General features: G+C 40.1%; 1 protein-coding gene across 3 annotated transcripts in view; it reads left to right on the top strand.

Annotated features, from left to right (window-relative positions):
* The window catches only part of trappc9 (trafficking protein particle complex subunit 9), a 192,056-nt gene extending 169,432 nt beyond the window's left edge, over window positions 1–22,624 (top strand). For all 3 annotated transcript variants that reach the window (XM_029513915.1, XM_029513913.1, XM_029513914.1), the window contains 2 exons: window positions 19,131–19,354; window positions 20,402–22,624. In XM_029513915.1, the coding sequence (XP_029369775.1) occupies window positions 19,131–19,354; window positions 20,402–20,581 (404 nt within the window). In that variant the 3' untranslated portion in view covers window positions 20,582–22,624. The remainder of the gene's footprint in view (window positions 1–19,130; window positions 19,355–20,401) is intronic.
* Window positions 22,625–23,558: the final 934 nt, after the last annotated feature.

Raw genomic sequence — 23,558 nt, 5'->3', positions numbered from 1 at the left:
GATAGAGCCGACGATGTGACGGAGTGTCGTCGACGCAAAGAGAGGGGGAGGAAGAGAGGAAGGAAAGAAGCAGCCCAGACTGATGGAGTGAGTGCGTTTGGATAGCTGCTTTAGTCGGGTGATTGATGGCGGACAGGTTGGAGATGTAATGCAGTTCAGGGCAGTTTAATTTAGAGGCGAGGAACCTTGATTGTTTCGCATAGGCTAATTCTCTTTGACCTTGTTCAGGCTTTTAGAGAGATTTCACATTATTTCTCCATTAATCACGGGGATTAAACTCCCATCATTTGGACTTAGTTGAATCCACTGATTTAAGAGCTGTCCTTCCATACTGTGGTACAGATGATGACGATAACAGACGCAGCTAGTTATTCCATTAGTGTGAGTAAAGGTGTAACGTATACAGACTATGGTTCTACTTTGGCAATATAATGTGCACAGTGTTAGCTGAAGTGTGCCATAATCATAGAGAAATTAGGGTCAAAATTAGGCATCAAATTCATTTGCAGGCATTTCAGGTTTCACGACGTTTAACAACATTTATGTTAGCCAGACTCAACAAATTGGAGTGTCAGCTTGTAAATCCACATCAGGATCCAGTCCCTGCCAAGGAGTAGTGTGTGTGATTTGGATATTCATAATGTCATAAATCATTGAGTGTGACCATTCTTCTTGGTATTAGCACTCTATAAAAGTAGTTTTTGACGTTATTCATTGAGTTATTATTATTTATTTTTTTTATTTCTGATTTCTCTGAAGTCCTCACAGTTTTAATTTCAGTACATCACGTTGCTATTTCAGTCATAATTACTGAGATCTCTCAACATTTCGAGTCAAGCAAAGCGCCGTTCTGTCCATCAGTCAAACTATAACATTAATTAAGTTAAAGTTGGTGTTACATTAGTTATAGTATTTGCTAACCATATTGATAACTGGGTATACACTTCTCTTATCAATCCATAAGACTATAACATTTGTCAATATTAGTGTTATATTAGATGAATATAAATTATGGTTTTCCAGGAGTAGATGTTTTTTGAAGTTGCCGTGAAGTGAAATACTGAAAGACGGTTAAGAGTTAAATCTAAATAAAGGAAGAGTTAACTGTCCTGATGTTACAGTAATGTATTACCTTTTTTCTTTGTTTGTTTGGCTGTTTTGTTTTCGTTCTTCATTTTCTTTCTGCTTTTTGTAATTGTAGTCAATGGAAAACCAAATTTTTATGTCCCGTCTCTTTTCATTTGTCGCATGTATTGCGGTCACAGTTTCTTGGTACGTGTGTTTATGTGTGTGCTTGTTTATTTACCCTCTTGAATGTAGCAGTGATTTACTTGAAAAGTCTTAATGGGCCCATTTGTTTGACAGCCTCTCTGCTTTAAACACTGCATGCTCACAGTCACAAATCACAATCATGACAACTTTTTTTTTTTTTTTATAGGATCTACATTGTCTTCAGCTTTAGTCACACATGATGCCAATTTCTGTTGTCTGTTTGATTGCCGGTAATCTCACACAACAGTACACCGATTACAGGAACTGCAGTAAAGCATCACTAAAAGACCACAACAGAGACGAGAGCTGCGATGGACCCATTTTTAGAATTTACTTTCAGATTTTAAGGGAAGATGTCACATAAACATACAAATATTTATTTTCATGGCTTAATGTAAGGCGGTATACATTGAGCCTTGTCAAAGAGACTTCGATTCATCCGTTCATACACAAACAGTATTAACCCGTTAAGTAGTCTTTCTCTTGGTAATGAGTGTTTTCTTTACAAAACAAGACGGAGGATCTGAGTGTACGTGAATAAGGGGGACGGTGGAGCAGATCTTCTTTTAATGAGAAGCCTGTATTTTCAATTTCAATCCCACTTAAATCCTTCAGGTGATTGAAGCAAGTTCCCAATGACATTGATTGCCATTCGTTTGGTGGAGGAAATAATAACCTTTCAGGTAACTGTGCTGCCTGTAGCCATTTGCCCCACAGTGAAGTACTGACAGCTCATTACCTCAGTGTTCCTGCTTCACACTGACAATTTCCCTGGACAATCTGTACTTCTAATGCCATTCTTGTTCTTTTCCTTTGAAAGTTGTGCTTTTTTCATGTTTATTTTTCTTAAGACCAAGTTTAGTCTTAAACGTTTATAACGCTGATTAATGTCAATCTTTTGATTAAGTGTCACCGTTGAGGGCTCCACCACACCAAAAATTATGAGAGCACAGTTTGCTACCAAAGGAATTAAGTTCAGATGGGGAAAAGTAAACCCGATGAATACTTTACGGCTCGGCCTTGGTGACATTAAAAGTGAGAGTTTGTAGCGATGAGCAACTTGACAGTGATGACTGTGAATCTAAGTTGACCTAATGTTGTTTATTTGTCTGGCAAATCTTAGCCAAGGTTGTCTCAGGTCACTTTCCACTTAAGCTCATGTCATATCGTTAGGAAAGGCATTTTCTGCTGTTAGCTGGAAGACATTAATGAATGGTATAAATTCATTCAGATGAATTGGCCATTTAAATTTTTCATCCTAAAACTGTGCTAGTAGGAAGCCTGCTAGTTTGTCTATTTGGCGCCTACAGACAGTGAGTCAGTGATTCGTTCCACAGTGAGAGTGCCTTATCAGGTAGTCCAACAAATAAATATGTCTCACCACCACTCATTTTTTTGTTAAAAACAACAGATGAAATATACTTAGATATATGTAGATTTTTGTTTTGTCCAAATTCTTTTTCATTTAATTCAGTACCTGTGCCTTCATTTTTAGATTTTGGTTAAAGCTGTGGATTTGAGAAAAAAACAACACACACACACACACACACACAAGAATGTTGACATCTCTTTGCCATTTTGGCCTTCAGAATTCCAACTCCGAAACAATTATTAATATTATTATATATTTATGGCTTCATGATGTCCGAGATGTTTCCCATGACAACAGCATGATGCAAAATATCTCATTCCTCACTATCTCTTCTCTCCAGCAACTCCTGCTTCTTGTTTGCCCAGCAATGCAAGCAAGTTTGTTAAATAAACTTTTTGTGTTGTATGTTTTCCCTCTTATAAAATACGGAAAACTATAAATAGATAATTACAGACTTTATATGTACCACAGGTATAATTTGTCTTGGACATAATTGCCACATAAAAGTATTGCACGCTCGCAGTATGTCTGTGTGTCTCTGTGTCGCATTATCTACTCAAAAAAACATAAAAGCAGCAGCAAGAACATTGTGCAACAGCAGATTGTGTGTGGGTGATCAGGCAGGGCTTTGTTGCTGTGCTGTGCTTTTTTTTTTTACATAATGAAATGACATTCCCTTCAGCAGCATCCCTTTGGTTTATGCCTGGGAAATCCTCCCAGTCACAGCTACATCTGCGTCATCAGGAGCAATTTTTACAGCTTTCAACCTCCTACATGATGGCAAACTTGAAACACCAGGAGAAGGCAGAATAAGAAGCAGAGGTTCTTCCTCAGCCTTCTGTGACACATCTTGTAGTCAGAGAAAGCTGCTCTGCCGTGGTTTCATGGTCTTCCAGCTTTTTTATTTGTTTTGTTTCTGACAGTTAGACTTTAAATTAAGTTTGTTGTATGGCACTTTTCAATCATGTGCGTTGATCGGTCAATTTTTTTTTACTATTACTTGAGAATTTTTTTTTTTTTTTTTACTTTTCCTCATCTCTGGTCTTCCATCATTTCAGAAAATAAGAATCACATGGAATCATATTTTTATACAGTAACAAGGAATGTCTTTTTTCTGTATCTCTTTTCTTAAGTTGTCAATGAACTATAAGGTTACATATCAGAGCTTCAGTGCTGAAGGTAAAGTGTGTTCAATAGCATAATTAGAGGTGGAGCATATGAAGGGGAGAGACGGTGGAATTGGAGTATGAGTTTAGCACGGTGTATGACAGCGGCCATGTTCAGACCTCACAACAGTGAGCCCCTCGGGGGGGGCTTACTGTTGACGTTGAGCTTTCAGAATACGAGTTAAAACAGCCGCTGCCTCTTCCTCACATTTTCCCATTCTGTCAACCCTCCCACTATGAATCCATCCTGCTCCGACAATTACCGCCCACTCCTCCAGCCCCCCCCCCCCCCCCCCCCCCCCACCCGCTCCCCCGCCTCCTGTTGATGTTGTGGTTGTGGAGTGTGGAGTTGACACGGCAGGTCGTTGCACACTCGTCCTGTTTGGTTTTCCATTCTTGGAGATTATGTCAGAGGAGGTACTGGCGGCTACTTTACAGTACAACACACATCCCCCACACAGTCGATTGCTGTCCCATCCAAGTGAGCAAATATTTGATGGAGATAAAGACTCGTATGCCGTTGAAACCATTCTCAGGCAAATGCACTTCTCAATGTGTGCGGAGTTGGAGTTTGTTGTGCTTCTTTGTTTCCAGACTGCAGCACATTGTACATGTTATTCTTAAATTGCCCAAACACTCAACTGTCCATTCTAGTCTGATGACATACATAATATTTGTTTAGGCTTGCTATTTTGGAATCTGGTTTACCAGATTTTTTTTTTTTCACACAAAAACAGAAAAAGCAAATAATTGCTCAGGTTTGTGAGCTATTGTCGTCCTTTAATTAGCTTTTAAGACAGTTGTGTAGCGTAGCAGCATAATGGTCAGCGCTGTTGCCCCACAATAAGAAGATTCTGGTTCAGTTCAGTTCAGTTCCCGGCCTGTGGCCTTTCTGCGTGGAATTTCCATCTTCTCCCCGTGCCTGTGTGGGTTTCCTCCGTGTACTCCAGTTTCCTCCCACCATCCAAAGACATCATGTTTGGGTTAACTGCTGACTCTAAACTGTCTGTAGGTCTGAGTGTGAGTGGTTGTTGGTCTCTGTCTGTCTCTGTGTGTTGGCCCTGTGATGGACTGGTGACCTGTCCAGGGTGACTCCGCCCTGACCCAGTGCGAGCTGGGATTGGCTCCAGCACTCCATGTGACATGGAAACTGAATCCTCGGCCCATATGTTAATGTAAATCTTACAACACCTTATTTACCTGCTCAGTTATATATTTGCATGTTGTACATTTGTAACAAATCAATTCCTCAGTGTGAATCAATAACATTTTTCACATTTAGATTGATCCAACCAAATTAGCCCCCATGCACCCCAGGAATATCTGCAGCCTGCTCCTGCATCACTGAGCAAGATCACACCCAGTTAATTATGATGATGCATGCAGAAATTGCCTTTCAAGGAAAAAAAAAAAAAAAAAAGTCATTCAAGTTTAATCAAATCTGATGTAATCAGAGTTGTAATCACAGATGTGACTCAAAAACTACATTACTGTCTGCCAAAGAGTTTGATGTTCTGAAGTGCTTTACAAAATGAGACCAAAGAGGAGATTCAAAGAGCCAGAGGCCTTGTGTGGAGAGGGGAGACTCTCCCAGTGGCGACGAAGATCCCAGATTACCACAGTGAGGGATGGGCTGTCCCTGGGTACGCTGTCATTAGCCTCAGATGCCTGAGGTGAATATTTTGGTTTTCATCCATTAGGTATGTGCTAAAGCAACAGTTAGACGTTTTGAGAAGCTTTGTAGCATTCTCTCTGTCTCATCCGGTTTCTGCTATGACCAGTGCGTCCTCATCATAAACTGAATGTCCTCCATATTGTTCTGCGGATTTCCTGCGACGTGTTTCCCATCTTCTCTTCACATTGGGTTGATTCACCTCCTTATGAAAATGGCTCATGGTTGTTTGCTTAGTCGACTGAGTGCTGTCAAAGTGCACTAGATGACTGAAGGAACATGTCAGTTTTCAATCAACGTAGACATCAAATGTTTTTATTTTCATAATTTAAACTCTGATTCTTATTTCTTCATAAATCTCTTGTTAAAAAGAAATTCATAGGTCTTTTACACTGGCCTGCTCTCAGCTCTCTTCGCTTGGCATAAGTGGGCTTTGAGACATGTTACTCTTAAATTTTTCACGCATTTTTAAGCAGCTGAAATGTGGCCGGACCTGTTTCAGTCTGAAACCTTGGGGGTGTGTTGTAGCCCGGACAGACAAATGGGAGACTTTTGGGAACACGGACACCCACAGTCGCTCCCAGACTGGTTCTCATCGTGTGTGTTGACATATGCCATATGACTGGGAATGAGAAGATCCAAACAGCGACACAGGGGCCATTTATCCAGCAGGTGTAGTTAGTCCTGGCATCCCTCTGCCTGTATCCCATATAACACAACTTACCGACCCACAAGGCTTTGTATGAAATTAAAAATCCACGCATTTGTTGGCTATTTTCATATGCGCTAACAGCTATTAGCTACGGCCTTTTAGTCACCTGACATGGTGTGTTACAATAGTGTACAGTGATCTACTTGATATATTTCAACAAACCTTTCCTGTCAAAAGGTACTTTGAGAATGTGGGGATTTTGTTAATTTTTTATTCATGAGCGTATGACTTTCAGCCAAAATACCCAACTAATCAGTGCTGTAAATCATCGTTTTACCAGCAGACTTACCGGAGTTGCTCTGTTGACATTACTTGGATGAGTGACTTTATGGACTAACACAGAGGACAGAGGACAGAGAACTTTGTAATGACATTTTTTTGAATTTTGTGGCGTGACACCCAATCTGTTTTATTTCATATCTGTTAGAGTAAATAGATTTCAGACAGATAACAAACCCCTAATTTGTGTAAATGATCTTCCCCTGTTTAGGTCAGTTTAGGAGATGAGAGCAGGGCATGCAGTCCACCGTGCTGTATGGACACTGACTGTGAGAATTGCCCTTCTGGTTGTGTTCAATCAGCATACTGGATTATCTGATCAGATTTATTACAGCAGCTCTTTTTTCCTGCTTCAACACTCAGGCTATCGAAATCTGCCAGGAAAAGATAGGCCTCATTATTTTCCATCCATATGTGATTAACTAAGATTGTCTTTAAATGCTCAGTATGGGGGTGCTGTTGAAAATTCATCTCCCAGCCAATTTGGCTCAGACACGGACCACTAGCTTCAGCCTCGGTCATGGCTGACTATGCTTAAAGCCACCGTCAGAGTATGAAATTACATAAGGTCACTGACAGTGTTTTGGTTTTACTTCTCCTTTGTAACTTTCCACTTACAATAGTATTGCTTGTGAGCCTCAATGGAAATGTAAGCCTATTCAATGTATAAAAATATATACCGCATTGACTCGAGATTTTATTAGAATCAGACTTAAAAAAAAATCTACAAATTTAGCCAATTTTCTTTTGTAACTTATGCAGTTGCCACACGCAAGCATTTGCCTGTTTGCCTTGCACCTGATTAGTCTTGATTAATTCTGAGTTTTCTGACATTAATCCCAAAGCGAAGTTAGTAATCAAGTGGCAGCAAATTACATTTGGGGAAAAAGAAAAAGATCATTGTGGTTTTATTAGTATTTGGTTACAGGTGCATGTGTGAGGGGAGACAGACAGAGGAAAGCCAAAACCCGTCACTCATATGCTGCGATATATCATGATTTTTATTAGGAAGATGTGAGGGAAGGGCATAAGAATTCAAAAAAGAAATACATTCCTCAAAAAACAACTCCACAGGAGGCTGCAGTCTTGATTTTTAAAGATGCACTGAGCAGACTCATCGCAGTTGTTTAGAGAAAGACCTTCCCATTGTAGTCCCAACTTCAATATCTCAACAACTACCGTCAAATTTACTACATTCATAGACTCCAGAGGATGAATTACTTAACCTGTTGATTCCTGAATGATCTTTTAGTGCCACTGCTAAAACCAAAAATAAATTTCAGTATTTATTGAACTATTCCATGATGAAGGGCAGCACGGCGGCATAGCGGGTCGTGCTGTTGCGCCACATCAGGATCTGGCAACACTTGTTCAGTTTATTATGTTATATTCATTGTAAAAAAAAAAAAAAAAAAAAAAATTGAACATAGAAAGCCTATTTCACCTACCCTTTCTTCATAACATTACATCAACATGTAGAATTTTTCTCCAGGAGGCCATTTTAAGTCACAGAAGGAAATATTTCACCTTTGAGATTAGACGCGATATAATAAGAAAGAGTCTATCAGGAAGGTAAAAAGTAAAAAAAAAAAAAAAAAAAAACTCAGCTTTTTTTGTGTAGTGTTCAAATTTTTCATCACACCAGAACATATAACACTTTTTTTTTTTTTTTTTTTTAAATCCGTGATATAACGCTCTTCTATTAAAAGCAGGCAACATGTATTTCAAGTACTCCAAAGGCCCTGTAGTTGTCCATTTCCACACATAAGTAGATTCTGTAGCTCCAAGTACAGAGCAAACGATCCACAATGCTATTGAACCATGACGCAAGGATAGAAACTGATGTTCATTATTAAACACAACAACAATGTCCTGGCTCTTTGGGATGTCATCTAAATGACTTCCCTATTTTAAATAAACTTTATTGTTTTGTTTTGTTTTGTTCTTTTGTTTGTTAGTTTTTTCAATCGAATAAAATTGATTTTATGTTGTAGGATCTCAGGAAGTAGCAGAGTGGACTGTGGTTTCATTTGCATCCAACCAATCGCTTGTCGTCCAATATCATAAATTCATGTCTGTTTTCTCTTAAGATGCCTATTATGGATGTGAGAATCAATTCTTTCCCAATTCTCAATTCAGTTCTTGAGCATCTTGCCAAGAAAGCGGAGTTTCCTGTGGAACCAATATTTGAGACACTGTGGATTGGGTTTGGGTTGGTGTTACTAGCATTAAAGTGGCTGCACAACTTGTTGAGGTAGATACAGCCTTCAGTTGGAACTGCTGAAAGATTTTTACTGAAACAGCTAAGATCCCCACAAACACTCTTGACTCCACAAACATTTCAACAAGCAATTTCAGCCATGCAAAAAACTTCAAAGCACATGTTATGCAAGCATCTGCACCAAAAACACAACACTGCTACTTCTAAGAACTGAGAGCTGCAGGGATGTCTTTTGTGGGTTCATCTGGAAGTTAGTATCACCCCTGCTCTTGCAACAAATACCAATGGGAGGTTTCCATTGGCTCTCAGGTTACTACCAAAAACAAATTTAGAAGCGAGTTTATGAGACTAACACATGTTGTCCAGCACAACAACTTAAATCATAAATCACCACTGTTAACACAGTTTTGGTGGGTATTAGCCAAATCTTCCAGTAGTTTGTGACTTAACATTCTGTCGGCCCCATCCTGTTGGTATTTTGAAACCTGAAGAAACCATTTTTGGAGAAGGTGTGCTAAGGTGGAATCAGAAGGTTTGACCTGCTCTATCCTCTCTGCAGCAGGTCACTGTTTCTGCGATTGAAGAACACCTTAAACTAAATGCTTAGACCATAAGCGCCACCACAAAATTATTTGCTACATTTTCCCATAGACTTCAATGCAATTCTGACTTCTTTTTACAACCAGTGGAATCATTTTCAGGTTTTAGGACTCATTCCTCACATGCAGACTTCATGGAGCCACCTATCTCAGTCTTCATTCAACCAGGCAGCACTGGCAAGGCTGCACAGCGGACGTGTTTCCACTCAGGCTGCTTCATTAACTGTAAAGCTGCATATGTTAATAATTACAGGATGAAGGTTTTTTTGGCTTCGGACAGACCTGAATTTGTAAAAATGTTTACAAGTGATGACACCGGGGTCAGTTGGACATAAATTCTCCAAGTTTGAAAAAGAAGTCTTCGCTTGTGGAGTTTGAACGAATGAGTGTATCACCCCTGTGGCTCGCTGCTCACCTCTGCTGAAAATGCGATGTGAAGTTCACACAACAGTTGTGTGTTGTTTTCACAGTCTGCTCTCGCCACAGTTAGAGGCAGGGGGAGAGTTTTCTGAGAGACAGTGAGCAATCAAAAATCAATACGAGATCAGCAGGTGATGAGGTGTTGAAGCTAATATGAAGACTTCATGTGGAAAGGAAGAGACTTCAATTAAGAGTTAGTGAGATTAAACGCTGCTCTTCAGTTCAAACCCTCTTCAAACAACCCAAGTCATCCACTCTGCGATGACCACTATTTGGTCCAAGTGAAAGTCACCAGCTCATGCAAATTAATTAAATCATTTTAGTAACAGCCACGCCACAGACTCATTCTTCACATTTGGCTTTTGCATGAGTACAATGGCCCGTTCAGAGATTATGGTAAGGAAACAATAGTCAGCTCTGAACACAATCTTCAAAGTTCAGAAAAAGAGTCGCATTTAAAGAATGCCCCCAGGAAGCCCCCAATTAAAACTGCCGTCTCAATGTGGTGCCATTGAAGTGTAATGGTACCAAGCCACCACACGGCTGCTCACCCTCACTATTGATTCATTCCATTTTGGCATGTCGATGTATAGCAAAGACACGAGGCCTACGGTGTTAATTTTTTTTACCGATTAGCCAAGCTCACAGTTGAGTGAAAATGAAATGCTGGAAGTGATATGCAGGTGCTCATACTGTAAACTATGTGCCTGCAACATGCTCCATTCTGGCCTTCTCCTCCCCAAACTTCCCCATGTTTCTTTACTATCTATGGAAGCAGAGTGGGAAGAAAGGCGTCATCATCTGTATGTGGATAAATGTGAATGGAAATATTGAAAGCATGCAGACAAAGTAAAGAGGTCCATTTAGACACACTTCAATATAAGCCTTTGTGAAAACACATTGAATCATTATTGGTTTCCAAAGTATTTGTGATGTCACAAAATGTATCTAATGTAGATTTTTTTTGTGTTAAACTTTCCAACAAATAGAAAAATAAATTTTTAATCCAAGGGCTATAAAAAATCCAAATGAGATGGGATATAGTCTTCAGAACTGTCCTTCGATTCGATCAGCAGATTTTATGTTCTGCTTACTGTAGCTCATTGCTACAGCGCTTTTGGTCCCCACGACGAGGCTTAATAGCACATCTACACTGAACCTACACTAACAGTGACAGGACCATCACAAGCCTGTAAAGAGGTCATCATAGACCAACACTTAAACGCACCACTCTACAACCCGTCAAACTTGATTTCTGTCATGACAGGCCAACAGTTGTTTTGCTTGTGCTTTTAAACGTCCCTTGCTGTAGGTTCTACCTAGACTTGATTCATTTGTGGAACTTCTGTCATATTTTTATTTTATCACAGATTACAAGCAGCCAATCAGAGGAGACGCCGATTGGCTGGCTCACCTGTTGTTAACAGAGCTCCAGAGAGAAGCCTGAGAGAGGAAATGAAAAGCTAGTTTGCCTCGTGTTAATAGTGCAGGTTTGAACCCTCAAGGGTCATGTAACAGCCCACACACAAAAATAGTGTCTTCAGAAGCTTTAGAAAAACAGAGTGACAGCTTTAAAGTCTAAAATGGTTACTTCTTCACTGTCTTTACACAGCTGGCCAGCTGCTGTGCTCGTTAGATTCTTTGTTCTGTGAAGTAACAAAGTTAGTCCCACCTCCACTGTCGTGGAGCCATGGCTTTCATTGGCTGTTTGGTGATCCAGCACAGTATGGATGAGGCGTAGTGACGCCACCACCCACCACGTCTTTCTATCTTGCCTTTGTATCTTCTGCGTGTGTCGGGTGTTCCATGTTTTCTAATGTGCTGTATCAAAGAGGGGAGTAGACAAAATAAATTTGGCACCTATTAATATAAACACAGAAGAGTTGGCAGCACCTCTCAGAGATTTGTAGACTCACTCCACCATCATTAAAATTTTGCATAGCATTAGAAATAACTGCGATTTCAACATTGAGAGCCAGTCGGTACCCCGGATGTAGTCACCGTGTCAGTTTATGTGTGTTCATTCATTATTTTTCTAGTCTAGTCTCTTCATATCTCTCTTTCGAAGCTCTTCTGCGGAGTGCACTCTTATTTCTACTTGGTGTACGCTGGCATGACACAAGTTGCATTGGAAAATGTCTCAATAAGTGTGTAAACATCTTAACCTCTAATTCCTTGCAGTATCTTGCCTGCTTTCAAAAGCCTGGATAAGTGCGGCTGGAAGTGCAGGATAAGGACGCTAAACAATCGTAACCTTTGGCACCGCCATGCAAACAGTGAGCCGGCAGAGAACACTCTTGCACTTTAAGAGGAGGATGGAGAGATTGAATGGAGGGTGAGAAAAGGAGGGAGAACTATTATTTGAGTAAACAGAAGTCACATAGCCACTGGTGGAGAATGAAAGCGACGTCCAATGTTTTGGGTGAGCAATGCTGTGCTCACAGAGCAGCGATGAGTGCGAACAGGCTGGGAGCAGCTCGGCTCAGTTAGTTGTCTTGTGTGGAGATGAGCCAATATTAGTCCAGCAAGCTTATTAACTGTTACTGCAACAGACTACCCCCCCCCCCCCCCCCCCCCAATCCATTTCTGCCACAGGCTGCTGCACACAGCTGATTGGAATTATAGCAGCCAAGCAGGTCAGCTTGTTTGGAGTGATTCCTCTTAAATATGGCCCCGCTAAACAACAAAATAATTATGCACAGCCAGTGGTAGATTTCAAAGAGTAGCACAGATGGATAACAATTATTCAGACCGCTGAGAAAGTAAAGCTGCAGTGGGAGGAGTTTAAGCTCCAAATTTTTGGTTGATTTATGTCATCCTCGCCAATCAGACTGCTCGTGCTTCCACAGAAAAGTTAAATGTATATGCCTCCTGGACTGAACTGATAAATGTGGTAGTGTTTCATGTCCCACTCAACTGAATGTTAGAGTATCTCTCTCCCTTCTTTTGGTCGGAGCAGATGGAATCTTTAGATTTTGGTTGCAGGAAAAGACAATATCAGGTGAATGGTTGTTATGGGGATAATTATAGAAGGGGCAGATAGCTTAGGGGGATATCAGAGGTTGGTGAGCTATTTTTAGACTGACTGCAGCACACCTCAACCTTTTAAAGCACATCGTCTGGCTCCATCACATCATTCATCAATGAACCTGTGTGACTAGCGGCCACTGGCAGGGCAGAGCTGTTAAACCTTGATAATCTGGTCATCTGGGCTAGAGCACACCCCTTCACTAATGTTCATCCCGGAGGAAAAGGCACTGACCAAGTCCTGAATGTAGGAGTTTGTTGTATTTTTAAATGTATCCATTATGTCTGGCACTAGATTTGTACCCATTTTAAAGAGCGCCATTTGTTTATTTTGCTAGCTGGCCATGTCTATCTGAGTCATTGGCTTATTTCTATTTATAAAGACAGTCTTGTCAAACTACCATTGGATGTCATGTCTTGTAACCATTAAGTCTCATCACATGAGTGTATCAGCTCCTAATGTATGGACAGAAACAACTCCCCTATGTATTCTGTTGTTGCCACTGCTTTTGGCATCATTTTAAAATGATAATCAGTTTATCTACAGGTTTTTTTATGATGCCATCCCAGCAAAAGATTAGAGTTACAATCAGAAGTGTTTTCTAACCTCGGTGGTATTTACCTAGTTTAACAAAGGTTCAGTGAAAATAATAAAAATAAAAAAAGAAGCTACATCCGAGGAATTTTTCAACCTCCCCATGTTTTTTTTTTTTTGGCAGCAGCAATATAAACAATGTGACAGTTAGTTGGCATCAGCAGATCCACTAAAGTGCTTGTTTTTGCCACTGACAGGTTCGCATTGTTATTTGAAGTGCCTGAGAACTTTATGGATAGGTTTCCTACAGCGAAAGACCATTCTGTTAAACAATAAGATCTTTTTTGTTTAACCAGAAGTAGCTATTATATCGTGCTTTCAAAGCCTTCACACTCTATCGGAGAAAAAAAAAAGATAACTGTTATTTCACCTTTCAGAACACAAGAGCTGCTGCCTCAGTCAGCCAGTCAGTTTTTTACTTAGGTCTATTTATTTTATTATGTTACTTTTTTTTTGCAGTGCCGGTCTCGTTTAAAGTGTCTGTAAAAATGTGATCACCAATTGGTCGCAAGGAAAATGTCTAATTGTCTGAAAGATAATTGATATTTGATCATTTCATGCATCACCTAATGTGGTGCAATAATAGCACATCATTTCTGACAGACAACAAAAATGTTTCTACGGTTGCTTTTCCTTCACCACATGGACACCCAGACACATACACGTGCACCAACTCGCGAATTTCTGACGTAATCAGTTTTCCAGCATTACACCCCCTTTTGTTTAATAAGCATCTCCTACACACACTTCAAAGATGTCACTTCACACAGTGTGAGGTACGAGGAGCATGACATCTGTATTTGTTTGTATTTCATTTGTCTGCTTTCCCTTCTCATTGCACAATATTTGTGAGTGAATCTTAATGAGCAAAGTAGACACCCGGCACGATGCACAGAATAATCTTGTCAACACTGGCAAATCTGCAAGTGTCGCTTGTCTTCTTTATCTTCACCTGTCGGAGCACTTCATGAGTGACAGTGAATTGGCGAGGGTTGGAGAGGGTTGTTTAATCTCTGAGTAGCAGTTTGATCTGTGGCTTTCAGATCCGTCCAGGAGGGAGGTGTCATGTATCTTTCTCTCTCTCTTCCTCTTTCTCTCCCAGTTGCTGTGGTGACGCCTGCCGCAGCGCTTTGCCTCTGCAAACTCTAGCAGCAGCATCTGGGTAGAGTGGTGTGTGTGTGTGTGTGTGTGTGTGTGTGTGCGTGCGCGCGCACGCGCGCGCTGCCATAAAAGCCTATCCCAGCTCAGAGATTACATAATATATTGTAAGTGATGTAGCTGCCTGTTGGAATGGGCAGGAAATTAATAAACAGATCAAGTCCTCTCAATTCTTGTTAATTTATGAATGAACCTGTCACAGCTAAGCACACTAGAGCATGAAAAATGAGTCACTTTTTAATGAACAGCATTAAGCTAAAACTACCACACACTCACACTCATCCTGTGACATACCTGTTGCTTGCACAGAGCTGTAGCACCATTTTGTCCCAGCAATAGTTCTGCATCCTCCTTCCTGCTACCATTTACATTTACATACACTGTTTTGGACTGTTTTATTAAGACAAACTCGCCTATTCATTTTCTCTTACCCTCTCCTCCTCCCTCCCACTGATACTATCATCCGGCTGATTAATCAACTCTGTCCCGTTTGTTCTTCAGTTTAAATCAGAATCAGAAACACTTTATTAATCCCCAGAGAAAAATTCTGCAGTGTGCATCGTTAAAGTATTTGTAAAGGCAGAAAAAAAGTTTTTCCTTTCTATTTTGAAACATACCGATTTTGCGATCCACAGTCTAACAAGAGTAATTTAACAACAATTAGCAACAAACTGACAACTGTTAGCAATGTTCAACTAACTTTGTAGGATTAAGCATTTTTCCATACCCCATCAAAACATTTTTTTACAGAAACTGCTTTGCACAGAAGAGAGGCAAACCAGACCTCAGTCCTAGTTTCAACTCAGTTTACTGAGAGGTGGAGCAGCACTCGGTGCTGACACAGACATGCAGCCGAGGTGATCTTGGTAGGCTCTGTCTCAGTTGTCCTGCAACAGAAAGCAGCTGCATTAGGTATTTCACCTCAAGTATGAACACACAGAACAGAAGAGTAGACGGGTCTGAAATCAGGTGACTCCAAGACAAATATATCACAGCTTGGTCACTGCTACGGTCATCATCGAGCATTTCAAACCCGGTTGAGCTACTATCCATTGAAATATTTTGACAAAATAGTTTGTCTATTTGTACAATATTTCTTTTAGAATTTGAAAAATGAAGCACTGGATACTCTGTGCTGTCAATTAAACACTAACAAAATTGGGAAGGGTACCAAAAAGTATAGGGAAAAGAAAATTAGCAAAGGGTAAAAACAATAGGAAGTACAAAATGATCACAACAAAAACCTCATAATAAATAAATAATTAAATAAATAAAATACTGTTGTACAGGGAGTAGTACAATGTGTCCTGTGCAACTGCCAAATCAACTTATAAAAACACTAATCTTTAGACTAAGCAGCTACAATACAGCATTATAACCTTAGCATTAGCATTAGCATTATAACCACAACCAGCTAAATACACACATAAAAAAAATTAGCTTTTATAATTGTAATTGCTATAATAAAATATTCCTGTTCTTCTGCAAAAAGTTTTATATTCATATATGCAAGTTAAACTGTGCTTAACTTTCAGGTTTAACAGGCACATTTTGTCTAATTCCAAGATATTGAAACAGAACAATTTTCTTGTATACCTATCTTGCATAAAAATTTGTGGGCCAAAAATAAGGAAGAGCAGGCAAATTAAAATGAAATAATTACAGCTTGATCAAATTATTCAGCCGCGTTTTTCTCTGTAAGCCTGTGAGATGTAACCTATTCACATTCAGTCCCTGGGGAACCTGCACCCCTCAACATACCTACTCAACACAGGGCTGCGTAGGTAAAACAAAGAGCATTGGTACAGCGGCACTACAGCACTCAGCTCTGCTCTTAAAAAGCAGCATTTTGCCGTGACCTTTCCAGTCCACTCTGGGGAGATGCAGAGATGTTTGCTGAGAGCCCCTAGAGAACTACAAGCAGCAGCCTTTATCACTGGGTTATTTGTTTTGTAAAGGATGATTTATCTAAAATGTGGATATTTTATTTAGTGTCGTCTCATCATCCCTAATCCCCTACTTTTTATATATAGAATATATATATATATGAAAAAAATTATAATAAATATATATATATATATTTCATTTTTTAGCACAGTTGCGGTGGGCTGCCTCTTCTTCCCTCTGCTCCCACTGCTTGCTTTTTCTGTGTTCATGTTGCTGATCTAAATTAGCTGATTAGCTTGGTGTTGATACATGGTCCAATAGAGAAAGTGTTTAGCAATAGTTCAGGCTGTAGGTGTGTGTGGCTGAGCGGCACGTGTAGGAGTGCAGACTAACCATCTTCTTTTCTTCACTTTTAATGTGAAAGAATTTATTTCTAGTTTTACAGCCAATGTAGGCTACCTATAATTTGCACATCTCCTAGCAACAAGACTTTGAACAAACTAAATATAACTACTTGCTAAGGTGTCACTATAAGCTCAGTGCTACTGGCAATGAAATGATTCAGTTACACGTGTGTGTGTTTGTGTTTGCATATATATGTATCTGTGTGTGTGTGTGTGTGTGTGTGTGTGAGAAGTGTAATGCACCAGCAGAATCACCAGAGGTTTTTTCAGGAAAACAAAAAACACTTCACCACTGCAGGAGGTTATTGAAATTATATTTGAACTCAAACTAAAATAGCAGTTTAGGGATACATTCAGTTGAGGGAACAACTCTGTAGCCTACAAAAGCCGTCAGAATAGCTTTACAGGTTAAAGCAGAGACCTAATTGATGGCTACCATTGGCATATGATCTGGAATTTATCTGGATAAGAGAAAACACATTGTTGATACAGAGTGTAAAATTCCTGCAGATTGCACTGTAGTCACATTGAAGAGCTCACATCTTTTAGAACTCTCAAAGGGTGCATCTTGTTATATCTTCATGTATTTTACCTGCTTAAAGATGACTGCAGCTTCTAAGGTACTGATGTGTACACTTGTATTTGACTAATTTGGTCCTTATACGTTTTTAATTCTTTGAGCCATCATGGAAATCTCATTAATTGATGTAACGTGTTATGTACTATGGATTGTGTCAGAGCCAGAAGCTTATATCAAGAGAGTTTGCCTATTCTCCCTGTGCATGCGTGGGTTCCCACCGGGTACTCCGGTTTCCTCCCACTGTCCAAAGACAACATGTTTTGGTTAACTGGTGACTCTAAATTGTCTGTAGGTCTGAGTGTGAGTGGTTGTTGGTCTCTGTCTGTCTCTGTGTGTTGGCCCTGTGATGGACTGGTGACCTGTCCAGGGTGTACCCCGCCCTGACCCAGAGTGAGCTGGGATTGGCTCCAGCACTCCATGTGACATGGAAACAGAGAAGTGGTAGAAGATGGATGAATTAATAATCGTTTCATACCTAGTTTTACTTGTGGATTATAAATATACTACATATCCTCACTCCTAGCGTTGACCTGTAATGGATATTTCCAATGCATCAGTAACGACGATACCTGTGATTCATAATCACTCCGAATCAAAGCATCACAGTTAAAGTTGGGCCCATATGTGCAGGATACATTAAATATTTACTGAGCAGCATTACCAAATTGAGGACAATGTTTTGTATTTTTGTAAAAAAAAAAAAAAAAAAAAGCCTCCTGGCAGCCCCTCAGTGAGAGCTGCTGGTTGTCTGTGTTTAGCAAAGTGGGTTTTCACTACAGACATGGCTTTGAATGTCACTCTCCCGCAGCTCTAGCCTTCCCAGAGCTCTCCTACCAGCTGTGACACTGTGGCCTGAGCCACATACGCCCGCCCTACCTCCCTCCATAGCCCACCTCTCTCTCCATACTGCTGGATTGTCTGTCTATAGCCCCCGACCCCCACCCTGCCCATCTAGCCTCAACCCTCACTTGTACACAACGGATCAGCACACCAGTGGCAGTGAACGCAGCCAGGCTCTTTCATCAGGCTGTCATACAGGCTCAGGCATTCTGACTCACAGTGTTTATCACAGCCGCAGGCGTGACACTAGAAAGCGTATGATAAAACCGTTGTGTGTGCATGTTTGTTGTGCGTATGCCACTCGATCTCCTTAGGTGCCCCTGAATCCGCCATGTTTGGAGTCAGTCTCCTCTTCAGTGTACGATTAGCATACGGGGGCCCAGTTCACTGACACAGCTCGCTGTTCTAAACAAATCATTGTGTCTCCCTGAGCACCTTAGCCAAATAGGGGCCACTTCAGGAGTGACTGGCCACACATTAGCAGAATTGAATTGAACTCACTCACTGTTTCGTGGTTGGCATTGCCAGAAGAGAGAGAGGGGATATTTCAGAAGTGTGTGTGTATATGTGTATGTCTGTGTAGGATTGTTCCAACTTCTTGACAGAAATTAGTCATGCCAGGAGGGAATTCAGTGTAATGTTTTTTAGGACAAACAAAGCCTGAGCCTCCCCGCTACCAGAAATACTATGATAGGCCCTTATTGGTCCGCTCAGGGTTTTGATGACTACAAATGAGAGGAAATTGGGTGGGAATCCTGCAAATGATCATGCAGCAGCTCTGAATGCTGGTTTTTAACAAACGCACTTCTTGCTTCTGCCAGAAACCTCACAGTTCCTTTTTTAGCACAAAATGTTTGACAAAAAGCCCCTCTCCTCCATTCCTACTAATCCCGTCATTGTTTTTTGTTTTGTTTTTTTTTCCACAGATGTCATGGTGAATGAGAAGCCATGTGATTGTGATGTCATTGCTGACTGCAAAGTGGGCGAGGCCGTGACTTTGGAGGTAAAATTGACAAATCTGAGCAAGAATTCGGTGGGACCCCTGGCTCTGACTGTGGTGCCATACCAGGACTACCAAAATGGAGTCCAAAACTACGATCTGGAGGATGCTGTCACCTTCATCGGCTCCAACACTTTCTACATCAACACGGTCAGTGGTGGCTGAAATACATAGATGCACCCACCAACTAAAAGCATTCATTTCACCCACTTACATCACATTATGTAACCAGAATGCTCTAGGTAGTCACAGAATTAGACAACTTTTTAGAGCTGAAGTTGTTTGTGTCGGGGGTTGAGTTCACACTGAACGCACCCATGATGAGGGAAATGAGCTAAGTGCAAAATTTACATAGATGTATCACATTTGTTTTAACCAGAATGCCTCATATTGTCATGGTGATATGTTCAAAGTTACAGCAGCTGTAACCTTTTTCAAGACTGCAATGTGTTTTTAGCTCAAATGTTTCTAACATTGATTACAACATTATAGTTTTCGCTGTCTTGTCAGTCATAAAAGACAGAATTAGCAGAAGTGAGCATGGAAATATCAGCAGCACTAATATAATGAGACAGCGTGAAACCAGTTCAACATGGCTGACATTTGACTTGAAGTCCCATAGATTGTCATACACAGCTACAAATACAATTTTTTAGCTCTGTGTCTTTTTCACTTTTAAAGGAATGCAGTAGGCCAAATAGGCAACATAGCATCAGCGGACAAGTCTTTACCAGGAATAAAAGAAACAGTACACGGATATCACATCCTATTGTGCAGCACAGCATTAGAAATACCAATACACACCAACACATTGACCAACACAAACACACATATAAAACAAACCATCGAGTAATCATTTACGAGGAGAGTTTTGAGCCTTGTACACTATTTGTCTTTTTTTTTTTTTCTTTTTCCCAGTACAACAATGTGTTACTATTTTGTTATTTGTTACATTTACTGAAGTGCCCAAAGATGAGTTATACTTATTGACACATACTTTAATAAGAAATATTAAAACTATATCCCAGTATTGCAGGCAGTTTATTTGCATTTGTGTGGATTTTTTAAATCAAAGGCTTCACACTTATTCCCCTGCTGGCTCCACTCTAGCTGACAGTGCGCTAGTTTCATTATAAAACTGTTGAAAGGTGGAGTCTAATGAATCCTTCTGCTGTGTCTTTTTTTCCCCATCATCAGGTGAAACCTAAAGACAGCGCAGTCTGTGTGGGTGCTCTGCTCTTCCTCTACACTGGAGACTTCTACCTTAACATCAAGTTCCAGGACGACAGCGCTGGACGCGAGCTTCCCTTAGCTTGGTTCACTCTGCCCAGTGTCCACATTAAAGCCCTGGATGTGCCACTACAGGCTGGGGCCTAGGTCCCCCAGACAGCACATCGGAAGCGTTAATCAATTTGTTGTCCATGTCTGTAAATATAATAGCCATATAAATTGCTTCATTTGTAAATATTTTGTTACAGGTTAAAATGTGTACAGAACACAGCAAAATCTTTTCATTTGAATTTTCAGTTTAAAGGTTACACGCAGTTTACAGGGGTGGTGGAAGAAATTCAGATGATTCGTCATTTGACACAAAGCCTTAGGAAGATGCTCTTCTATCCCCATATATTTTGATGCAAAAATCTCATCTGTGAACACTAGCAAATCAGACAATGCTGATCTCTGAGGGTAGACAGCCAGTCACTTTTTATGGGAGGAATAATGGTGAGTGATCTGATAAAATCTTATGGAATCCTGACCTGACAGATCATAGATTGTTCCATCAAAGAGTCTCAGAAACATTGGTTGTAAGACAGGAGCAGACTATACCACTCTTTCCCTGAATTAACCATTATTATAACCTTATTAGTCAGTTAGTCTGTTCGCTGGTAGTTTCATAAGTGATTGCTAGTAAGATTGGGAAGCTGATTTGATGGGCTGGAAGCAGCCTGTCACCAGATAGTCAAACTAACCACAACGAAAACTGTCTACTATACAACTCCCCAGCGAGCTAATCCATTGGTAAGCCTCCAATAGCACCGTCTTCACACCAGTTATAATGTGGCTGCATTACTTTGTGGTGCAGCCACTCTTTGAATTATAAAGCCATTGATTGAGTTGATTCTTTCATATCAAAGTATAATACATAAGATCAGTGTAACGAAAGTCTGATAGACATTAGCACACACCACAGTGGCTGAGAGCTTTGCAAGAACCCTTGGGAGTGTGATCAGCCAGATTTAAAATGATGTTTTCTTTTGCCTCTGTGCCACCACACTAGCACACTTGTGAATTTGCCCATCTTAGATTAGCCTATCATTATGTGTGTGTAATTGCTATAAATAAATTCTAAGAGATCACCTTTGTTCATTTTGACATTATTCCAGCTTATTGCATTTGTCAGTTCCAGCCATAATAGCTCAGTGATTATCTTCATTTTCTGCCTACAGAGATGACTCTTATCACATCATTTTCAGAACCTCAAGTCTGACATTCACCTACTTCATAATCCATAAACAATGATTATCGGGGGGGAACAGTGCCAACTAATAATTATTTTTATTTTATTTATACAAAGGAGGACTGAACAACCTGCTGCCAGCCATTGATACCGTGCAGTTCATTGTTACAGCAGGAAATATTATCATTTGGGCTATCTTTGATTGAATGGCAGAGCAGTGTTAGTGTACTGTTGTTATTTGTCTGGATCTAGACCTCCTTGGATGTCTGTTTTTAGTATCTGTGAATGCACTGATAGCAAACCAGTATGCCCAGAGCAGTACTGATCATACAGGAGTCTTGTTGGACTTTTTGATGGCATTTTTTGTCAAACAACAGCTTCAGTATGTAATAATGACAGGATAACATTGCCCGAGTTTGGATTTGCTATATGCAAAGTGACTACATGAACAGTTTGTGTTGAACTACTTCAGAAATGTCAGCAGTTCCTGCAATGTGAAGGAGGTTCCTTTGCAATGAAAGCATAACGAATTACAATCGCTTTTTTTTTTTTTTTTTCTCTGCAATATAGTGGTGTTTGCTCATGAAAATCATGTTTGAAGCTCAGTCAAAAGTGGATTCTTATCCTAATACATGTGTAAGTTTATATGTGTGAATAAAACATTAGTGAAGCCTCACATTCATTAGTTATGCACACAACACAAACAATGCAAGAACAGAGCATGTGTGTATGTTTGTGTAAAGTGTGCGTATTTATTCAGTGCTTTAAAAATTGCCATCATTCATGCAACAATTAACTGGATTGTCTTAATCTGTTTGAGCGTAGACCCTGTACAAACAGAGAGCTCAGCACAGCCTGTTCAACCTTGCTTCTTAAATTCAAATTTTATCTTCTGCATATTATTCTGTGACCCTCACAGTGCCCCTTTAAGTAAAGGCAACACCAATTTTATCAGACTGAAGTACAAAGCAGAGCTGAAAATAATACCATCCTCACTTATCGGAGCAGAGATTCATTTTATTCACTCTAATTAAATTCTAGGTTTGGGCACCTGAATCTGAATGCAGGAGAGGTGAAGAAACAATAATAATAAAAAAAAAAAAACAACAGACAGCATCACAGACTGACCTGGTTGATAGCCATAATAAACATGAGACTTACTTTAATAGTCTTTGCTGTTTACAGTCCACACTTTCAGCTCACTGCCAGTTGCACTGTATGCTCATGTTTACTCAGTCACTGTGCCTGAATAAATTAGGACTTAACCTGAAAAATTTATTTTACTCATCAAGATAATTAGATGTCTGATATCAATGCTGGGGATCATTTACAGAAGTACAAAGGTTGTGGGTCTAAGTTTTAATAAAAAAGGTGGGTTTTAAGTTTCGCTCCATAAATGAGGTAGCAATGAGAAAATGAGCAATAGCATGGTAGAGGTTAATCAACTAAATAATGAATAATATATACTCACAATAATTACAATTATTTTGTAATTAATGAATTAAATAAAGTGGCAAGCAGCGATGAAAGGGCCCTTACACCCCTCAGCAACTCGGGGGTTCCTCAGGACTCACCCCCACCCAAATGCTTTAAAACATTTTGCTGTGAGATGCGTGCAATGTTTTGTGAATGTCCACTTTGTGGTGCAACAGAATACTCATCAGTTTCACGCCATGTAGTAGCCTACGCTGTGGACAGCACATTCTTCAAATATGATGTAAATCATTCAATGTTTGCATAATGAGGCTGAATTCCTGTGCCCACTGTGTGGCGCTTGGAGTTTGACTCACTACTGGCACATAGCTGTTTCGTTTAGGAGTGAACATGTGTGCACAATTTGCCCCAAATTGCACTATGTAAGGGTTACAAAGATGTCATATTATAAGTGTCCACACT

The sequence above is a fragment of the Echeneis naucrates genome, chromosome 11 (assembly GCF_900963305.1).
Source record: "Echeneis naucrates chromosome 11, fEcheNa1.1, whole genome shotgun sequence".
Lineage (NCBI taxonomy): Eukaryota > Metazoa > Chordata > Actinopteri > Carangiformes > Echeneidae > Echeneis > Echeneis naucrates.
Note: the sequence above shows the minus strand (reverse complement) of the source record. Positions and strands in the feature narration are given on the sequence as shown.